The 9765-nt window shown below is 43.9% G+C and overlaps 1 protein-coding gene across 3 annotated transcripts in view; it reads left to right on the plus strand.

Annotated features, from left to right (window-relative positions):
* The window catches only part of LOC110532683 (glutamate receptor ionotropic, delta-1), a 341013-nt gene extending 339289 nt beyond the window's left edge, over window positions 1-1724 (plus strand). For 2 of the 3 annotated variants that reach the window (XM_090241098.1, XM_090241100.1), the window contains one exon: window positions 560-1724. In XM_090241098.1, the coding sequence (XP_090097224.1) occupies window positions 560-991 (432 nt within the window). In that variant the 3' untranslated portion in view covers window positions 992-1724. The remainder of the gene's footprint in view (window positions 1-559) is intronic. The other variant, XM_090241106.1, reaches the window with a different exon arrangement.
* The last annotated feature ends 8041 nt before the right edge of the window (window positions 1725-9765 follow it).

Raw genomic sequence — 9765 nt, forward strand, 5'->3', positions numbered from 1 at the left:
AATTATTTATTGAAATGATTGAAAGTCCTTGTCTCCTACATTTAGTCTATCCTGTTCCATAAAGTGTGATGCATTGACATTGTACAGTATGACCATCTAAACCAGTCATTTTATAAGGATGCTTTTCGTGCAGTGGTGTGCTGCATAGATACATGCATTTCAAGAAAGGCTTTCTACTGGAGGAGATTTGTTTAGAAATTACACATTAAATCATTTGGTTTTATGTTGTACCATTACGCCTTGATTTTGCAGCTTAGCTTGTGGTTGTAGCATAGTGTTGACGTTGAATAATATGGATTTGAAGTAATTCAACATTCAAGTTCATAATATTCAAATTGGAAATGTAGTGTCAACAATGTGGATAATTAATCATGTTGTTAAATCAAACAATTTATGATCACTGCTTCTTTCTTTCTCAACCCCATCTCACTTTTCACGTTTCTTGCACTTTTCATCCCTTACAACCTGTGTATCTCTCTCTCTCTCTCTCCCTCTCTCTCTCTCTCTCTCTGTCCCTCTCTCTCTCTCTGTCCCTCTCTCTCTCTGTCCCTCTCTCTAGGACAAAGAGGTGAATCTAGAGCAGGTCCACCAGCGTTTGAACAGCCTCCTAGACGAGGACATGGCGCACAAGCAGCTGGCGGGCCAATCTATCGAGATCTCTGCCCTGGACATCGGCAGCATGCAGCCCAGCCAGTCCCTGGAAGGCCTACCTTCACGGGATCACTACCCAGGCCACCACAGGGGGTCGCTCTCTGTGACCACCTTCCTCCAGGAGGGACATGGGGCAGGAAGGACACTCGGCAGGGGCACTGGCAGAACCCTCCCCCTACCCCTCAGCAGCGCCACCATGCCCTCTATCCGCTGCAAACACAGGGCGCCCAACGGGGGGCTCTTCCGACAGAGCCCCGTCAAGACGCCAATGTCATACCAGTCAGTGCCCGGAGGACCCATTCCAGAAGCCATTGATGGAAACCACGGGACTTCCATCTGAGCACTCAGCCTCAGCCCAATCACAGACACTTAAACCCCATTTATATCTGGTTCTAACATGCATTCTTTGTTCTGATGCTGTCCACATTCTGATTGTGCCTACATTTTTAGACAGGTGTAGACGATTAAAAGACACATTGTGATCTGATCGTGATCTGGATATCTTACAAATGTAAACAGATCTGGACAGTGTCTTAGAATTAAAAATAAATATATATTTTGAAAGAATTTCTGTCATATAATTTGCTTACATGGAGGGTCCAGGAAGTCTGGTCACAATGCAGACACAGTGGATGGATAAGAGACACATTTTAACACCATGTGTAGATGCATGTCTGAAAATGTGGGTCCAATCAGAATGTGGACAAGATCAGGACACAGGACGAATGTTAAAACCAGGTATTAATGGGGCTTCAGGCTCGGCTGTGGTGAGCTATACAGAGTGAATGGTGAGAGGGAATGTAAATATGGATGGCAAGAAAATGTTTTTTTTACCGCTGAAGAATTATGTAGGAAAACAACTTGAGGAAAATGACTTTCATGTACATATTTGTAATTATGGACATCACGAGTTGAGGTAAAAAAATTAAAAAAGTGTATTTTGAATATTCTCAATTTTTTAAAGTTGAGTTTAAAAAACAGATACAAAAGTATTAAAACATGACTGTTTGAATGGATTTGTAAATTTTGTTCTAAATTAATAAAGGTGATAATTCCTTGTGGTTGTTTTCTAAGTGCCAAGTTCAAAGATGTTTTCTTTCAAATGAACATTATATGAATGTATCCAATTTATGAAAAGACACTAACTTCACACTTCAAAGACAGTGGAAAGAGTTGATTTGTTTAGTATGAAAACAATAAAAAAACATGAGAAAGTTCAAACTGTGTAGGCTACTTTGAGCCGTGTTAAGCATGTTGATTTTGTAAAATCCTAATTTATGAATTTATTTATATATGTATGAGTGATGGCCATGTCTGAATACCCATACCTGCAGTCTATATAGTAAACATTTTAAGTAGGCCTGTGTGAAAATATTACGTTTTATAGTATATTACAGGCATAGTAAATGCATTTTTCCTCAATAAAGTAGCTATCGCCACCTGACTGTCAGAAGGGGGGAAGAAGAAAAGTAGTTGAGTGTCATCTGCATATAAATTTTAGGAAAGACCATTTTGAAGACAGAGGGGACGCAGCCAACGGTCAGGGATGAGTTAATGAGGGAAGTGAGGAATGGGAGAAGGTCTCCAGTGATGGTCTAGAGAAAGGAGGGGGGGTGGGGTCGAGCGGGCAGCCAGACCTCACCAGTCACAGGATTTCATCTGGAGAGAGAGTGGAGAAAGAGGTCAAGGCATAGGGTAGTTCTGTGTGAGTGGGACCAGTGGATTCAATAGGCTGAGTGAATGAGGAGCCAATGTCGTCAACCTTCTTTTCAAAGTGGTTGACAATGTCGTCCGCAGAGAAGGAGAAGGGAGGGCAAGGGGGTGTAGGAATAAGGAGGGAGGAGAAGGTGGATAAGATTTTCCTAGGGTTAGAGTGATATAAAGTGGCTTTAGCAGTGTATACAGAGGAAGAGAAGATAGAGAGCTGGGAGTAAAAGGATGATAGGTCCTCTGGAAGTGTAGTTTTCCCTCATTTTCACTCAGCTAACCACAGCCCTGTTCTGTAAGCTCTCAATGGGTCACTCAGACATTTTATTTTTATTTTTTTTATTTCACCTTTATTTAACCAGGTAGGCAAGTTGAGAACAAGTTCTCATTTACAATTGCGACCTGGCCAAGATAAAGCAAAGCAGTTCGACACATACAACGACACAGAGTTACACATGGAGTAAAACAAACATACAGTCAATAATACAGTATAAACAAGTCTATATACGATGTGAGCAAATGAGGTGAGATAAGGGAGGTAAAGGCAAAAAGGCCATGGTGGCAAAGTAAATACAATATAGCAAGTAAAACACTGGAATGGTAGATTTGCAATGGGAGAATGTGCAAAGTAGAAATAAAAATAATGGGGTGCAAAGGAGCAAAATAAATAAATAAATTAAATACAGTAGGGAAAGAGGTAGTTGTTTGGGCTAAATTATAGGTGGGCTATGTACAGGTGCAGTAATCTGTGAGCTGCTCTGACAGTTGGTGCTTAAAGCTAGTGAGGGAGATAAGTGTTTCCAGTTTCAGAGATTTTTGTAGTTCGTTCCAGTCATTGGCAGCAGAGAACTGGAAGGAGAGGCGGCCAAAGAAAGAATTGGCTTTGGGGGTGACTAGAGAGATATACCTGCTGGAGCGTGTGATACAGGTGGGAGATGCAATGGTGACCAGCGAGCTGAGATAAAGGGGGACTTTACCTAGCAGGGTCTTGTAGATGACATGGAGCCAGTGGGTTTGGCGACGAGTATGAAGCGAGGGCCAGCCAACGAGAGCGTACAGGTCGCAATGGTGGGTAGTATATGGGGCTTTGGTGACAAAACGGATTGCACTGTGATAGACTGCATCCAATTTATTGAGTAGGGTATTGGAGGCTATTTTGTAAATGACATCGCCAAAGTCGAGGATTGGTAGGATGGTCAGTTTTACAAGGGTATGTTTGGCAGCATGAATGAAGGATGCTTTGTTGCGAAATAGGAAGCCAATTCTAGATTTAACTTTGGATTGGAGATGTTTGATATGGGTCTGGAAGGAGAGTTTACAGTCTAACCAGACACCTAAGTATTTGTAGTTGTCCACGTATTCTAAGTCAGAGCCGTCCAGAGTAGTAATGTTGGACAGGCGGGTAGGTACAGGTAGCGATCGGTTGAAGAGCATGCATTTAGGTTTACTTGTATTTAAGAGCAATTGGAGGCCACGGAAGGAGAGTTGTATGGCATTGAAGCTTGCCTGGAGGGTTGTTAACACAGTGTCCAAAGAAGGGCCAGAAGTATACAGAATGGTGTTGTCTGCGTAGAGGTGGATCAGAGACTCACCAGCAGCAAGAGCGACCTCATTGATGTATACAGAGAAGAGAGTCGGTCCAAGAATTGAACCCTGTGGCACCCCCATAGAGACTGCCAGAGGTCCGGACAGCAGACCCTCCGATTTGACACACTGAACTCTATCAGAGAAGTAGTTGGTGAACCAGGCGAGGCAATCATTTGAGAAACCAAGGCTGTCGAGTCTGCCGATGAGGATGTGGTGATTGACAGAGTCGAAAGCCTTGGCCAGATCAATGAATACGGCTGCACAGTAATGTTTCTTATCGATGGCGGTTAAGATATCATTTAGGACCTTGAGCGTGGCTGAGGTGCACCCATGACCAGCTCTGAAACCAGATTGCATAGCAGAGAAGGTATGGTGAGATTCGAAATGGTCGGTAATCTGTTTGTTGACTTGGCTTTCGAAGACCTTAGAAAGGCATGGTAGGATAGATATAGGTCTGTAGCAGTTTGGGTCAAGAGTGTCATCCCCTTTGAAGAGGGGGATGACCGCAGCTGCTTTCCAATCTTTGGGAATCTCAGACGACACGAAAGAGAGGTTGAACAGGCTAGTAATAGGGGTGGCAACAATTTTGGCAGATCATTTTAGAAAGAAAGGGTCCAGATTGTCTACCCCGGCTGATTTGTAGGGGTCCAGATTTTGCAGCTCATTCAGAACATCAGCTGAGCAGATTTGGGAGAAGGAGAAATGGGGAAGGCTTGGGTGAGTTGTTGTGGGGGGTGCAGTGCTGTTGACCGGGGTAGGAGTAGCCAGGTGGAAAGCATGGCCAGCCGTAGAAAAATGCTTATTGAAATTCTCAATTATGGTGGATTTATCAGTGGTGACAGTGTTTCCTATCTTCAGTGCAGTGGGCAGCTGGGAGGAGGTGTTGTTATTCTCCATGGACTTTACAGTGTCCCAGAACTTTTTTGAGTTAGTGTTGCAGGAAGCAAATTTCTGCTTGAAAAAGCTAGCCTTGGCTTTTTTTTAACTGCCTGTGTATAATGGTTTCTAGCTTCCCTGAACAGCTGCATATCACGGGGGCTGTTCGATGCTAATGCAGAACGCCATAGGATGTTTTTGTGTTGGTTAAGGGCAGTCAGGTCTGGGGAGAACCAAGGGCTATATCTGTTCCTGGTTCTAAATTGCTTGAATGGGGCATGTTTATTTAAGATGGTTAGGAAGGCATTTTTAAAAAATATCCAGGCATCCTCTACTGACGGGATGAGATCAATATCCTTCCAGGATACCCCGGCCAGGTCGATTAGAAAGGCCTGCTCGCTGAAGTCTTTCAGGGAGCGTTTTACAGTGATGAGTGGAGGTCATTTGACCGCTGACCCATTACGGATGCAGGCAATGAGGCAGTGATCGCTGAGATCTTGGTTGAAAACAGCAGAGGTGTATTTAGAGGGCAAGTTGGTTAGGATGATATCTATGAGGGTGCCCGTGTTTAAGGCTTTGGGGAGGTACCTGGTAGGTTCATTGATAATTTGTGTGAGGTTGAGGGCATCAAGTTTAGATTGTAGGATGGCTGGGGTGTTAAGCATGTTCCAGTTTAGGTCGCCTAGCAGCACAATCTCTGAAGATAGATGGGGGGCAATCAGTTCACATATGGTGTCCAGAGCACAGCTGGGGGCAGAGGGTGGTCTATAGCAGGCGGCAACGATGAGAGACTTGTTTTTAGAGAGGTGGATTTTTAAAAGTTGAAGTTCAAATTGTTTGGGTACAGACCTGGATAGTAGGACAGAACTCTGCAGGCTATCTTTGCAGTAGATTGCAACACCGCCCCCTTTGGCAGTTCTATCTTGTCTGAAAATGTTGTAGTTTGGAATTAAAATGTCTGAATTTTTGGTGGTCTTCCTAAGCCAGGATTCAGACACAGCTAGAACATCCGGGTTGGCAGAGTGTGCTAAAGCAGTGAATAGAACAAACTTAGGGAGGAGGCTTCTAATGTTAACATGCATGAAACCAAGGCTATTAAGGTTACAGAAGTCGTCAAAAGAGAGCGCCTGGGGAATAGGAGTGGAGCTAGGCACTGCAGGGCCTGGATTCACCTCTACATCGCCAGAGGAACAGAGTAGGAGTAGAATAAGGGTGCGGCTAAAAGCAATAAGAATTGGTCGTTTAGAACGTCTGGAACAGAGAGTAAAAGGAGGTTTCTGGGGGCGATAAAATAGCATCAAGGTATAATGTACAGACAAAGGTAAGGTAGGATGTGAATACAGTGGAGGTAAACCTAGGTATTGAGTGATGAAGAGAGAGATATTGTCTCTAGAAACATCATTGAAACCAGGAGATGTCATTGCATGTGTGGGTGGTGGAACTAATAGTGGGTGGTGTGGGTGGTGGAACATGTGTGGGTGGTGGAACTAACTAACGTCATTTCCGGTCACGACTTGCAGACTTGTTTTTGAGTTGCTGTGCGTTTTGTTGCCAACCTGTTTTGCTACCTGACAAATTTACGGTTTTTACTTTTTAATTACCGTTTATATTTTTGTTTTTTCCTACTCAACTTTTTCACTCCGGACGCTTTATCTGGACACGATTCGTCAGGACCTCCAACAGCCGAAGCTAAGTAGTAACATTAACATGATGCCTTCTAATTGTAGTCGCTGTACTCGCCTTACGGCGAGGATAGCTGTGCTACAAGCCCAGCTTCAGACGCAATCGCTAGGCAAGGGTAATTTCAGTGTAGGAAAGGATGAAACAGCGTCTGTGCCACCAGTAAGTACAGATAGTAGTATAAATCCCCTGGCACAGTCCCCGCAGCCGGACAACTTTCTCACGGTTTCTGGAAGGAAATGCTGTAGGAACGCTCAACCGGTGTCGCTCATTCAGCCGACAGAAACTTTCAACCGGTTTTCCCCATTAAGCAGCGGGTCGGAGTCAGAGGCCGAGTCTTCTCTGGTCTCTACTCCTCCCGTTACGGGGTCTGAGACGCCGAAGCTTCCCACCATTAGCTCTGACAAATTGAAAACTCTAGTCATTGGCGACTCCATTACCCGCAGTATTAGACTTCAGAATCATCCAGCGATCATACACTGTTTACCGGGGGGCAGGGCTACCGACGTTAAGGCTAATCTGAAGATGGTGCTGGCTAAAGCTAAAACTGGCGAGTGTAGAGAGTATAGAGATATTGTTATCCACGTCGGCACCAACGATGTTAGGATGAAACAGTCAGAGATCACCAAGCGCAACATAGCTTCTGCGTGTAAATCAGCTAGAAAGATGTGTCGGCATCGAGTAATTGTCTCTGGCCCCCTCCCAGTTAGGGGGAGTGATGAGCTCTACAGCAGAGTCTCACAACTCAATCGCTGGTTGAAAACTGTTTTCTGCCCCTCCCAAAAGATAGAATTTGTAGATAATTGGCCCTCTTTCTGGGACTCGCCCACAAACAGGACCAAGCCTGACCTGCTGAGGAGTGACGGACTCCATCCTAGCTGGAGGGGTGCTCTCATTTTATCTACCAACATAGACAGGGCTCTAACTCCTCTAGCTCCACAATGAAATAGGGTGCAGGCCAGGCAGCAGGCTGTTAGCCAGCCTGCCAGCATAGTGGAGTCTGCCACTAGCACAGTCAGTGTAGTCAGCTCAGCTATCACCATTGAGACCGTGTCTGTGCCTCGACCTAGGTTGGGCAAAACTAAACATGGCGGTGTTCGCCTTAGCAATCTCACTAGGATAAAGACCACCTCCATTCCTGTCATTATTGAAAGAGATCATGATACCTCACATCTCAAAATAGGGCTACTTAATGTTAGATCCCTTACTTCAAAGGCAATTATAGTCAATGAACTAATCACTGATCATAATCTTGATGTGATTGGCCTGACTGAAACATGGCTTAAGCCTGATGAATTTACTGTGTTAAATGAGGCCTCACCTCCTGGCTACACTAGTGACCATATCCCCCGTGCATCCCGCAAAGGCGGAGGTGTTGCTAACATTTACGATAGCAAATTTCAATTTACAAAAAAAAAAATGACGTTTTCGTCTTTTGAGCTTCTAGTCATGAAATCTATGCAGCCTACTCAATCACTTTTTATAGCTACTGTTTACAGGCCTCCTGGGCCATATACAGCGTTCCTCACTGAGTTCCCTGAATTCCTATCGGACCTTGTAGTCATAGCGGATAATATTCTAATCTTTGGTGACTTTAATATTCACATGGAAAAGTCCACAGACCCACTCCAAAAGGCTTTCGGAGCCATCATCGACTCAGTGGGTTTTGTCCAACATGTCTCTGGACCCACTCACTGTCACAGTCATACGCTGGACCTAGTTTTGTCCCATGGAATAAATGTTGTGGATCTTAATGTTTTTCCTCATAATCCTGGACTATCGGACCACCATTTTATTACGTTTGCAATTGCAACAAATAATCTGCTCAGACCCCAACCAAGGATCATCAAAAGTCGTGCTATAAATTCACAGACAACACAAAGATTCCTTGATGTCCTTCCAGACTCCTTCTGCCTACCCAAGGACGCCAGAGGACAAAAATCAGTTAACCACCTAACTGAGGAACTCAACTTAACCTTGCGCAATACCCTAGATGCAGTTGCACCCCTAAAAACTAAAAACATTTCTCATAAGAAACTAGCTCCCTGGTACACAGAAAATACCCGAGCTCTGAAGCAAGCTTCCAGAAAATTGGAACGGAAATGGCGCCACACCAAACTGGAAGTCTTCCGACTAGCTTGGAAAGACAGTACTGTGCAGTACCGAAGAGCCCTTACTGCTGCTCGATCATCCTATTTTTCTAACTTAATTGAGGAAAATAAGAACAATCCGAAATTCCTTTTTGATACTGTCGCAAAGCTAACTAAAAAGCAGCATTCCCCAAGAGAGGATGACTTTCACTTTAGCAGTGATAAATTCATGAACTTCTTTGAGGAAAAGATTATGATTATTAGAAAGCAAATTACGGACTCTTCCTTAAATCTGCGTATTCCTTCAAAGCTCAGTTGTCCTGAGTCTGCACAACTCTGCCAGGACCTAGGATCAAGAGAGACACTCAAGTGTTTTAGTACTATATCTCTTGACACAATGATGAAAATAATCATGGCCTCTAAACCTTCAAGCTGCATACTGGACCCTATTCCAACTAAACTACTGAAAGAGCTGCTTCCTGTGCTTGGCCCTACTATGTTGAACATAATAAACGGCTCTCTATCCACCGGATGTGTACCAAACTCACTAAAAGTGGCAGTAATAAAGCCTCTCTTGAAAAAGCCAAACCTTGACCCAGAAAATATAAAAAACTATCGGCCTATATCGAATCTTCCATTCCTCTCAAAAATTTTAGAAAAGGCTGTTGCGCAACAACTCACTGCCTTCCTGAAGACAAACAATGTATACGAAATGCTTCAGTCTGGTTTTAGACCCCATCATAGCACTGAGACGGCACTTGTGAAGGTGGTAAATTACATTTTAATGGCATCGGACCGAGGCTCTGCATCTGTCCTCGTGCTCCTAGACCTTAGTGCTGCTTTTGATACCATCGATCACCACATTCTTTTGGAGAGATTGGAAACCCAAATTGGTCTACACGGACAAGTTCTGGCCTGGTTTAGATCTTATCTGTCGGAAAGATATCAGTTTGTCTCTGTGAATGGTCTGTCCTCTGACAAATCAACTGTAAATTTCGGTGTTCCTCAAGGTTCCGTTTTAGGACCACTATTGTTTTCACTATATATTTTACCTCTTGGGGATGTTATTCGAAAACATAATGTTAACTTTCACTGCTATGCAGATGACACACAGCTGTACATTTCAATTAAACATGGTGAAGCCCCAAAATTGCCCTTGCTAGAAGAATGTGTT

Source organism: Oncorhynchus mykiss, chromosome 1 (genome assembly GCF_057628025.1).
Source record: "Oncorhynchus mykiss isolate SJ-2025 chromosome 1, ASM5762802v1, whole genome shotgun sequence".
Lineage (NCBI taxonomy): Eukaryota > Metazoa > Chordata > Actinopteri > Salmoniformes > Salmonidae > Oncorhynchus > Oncorhynchus mykiss.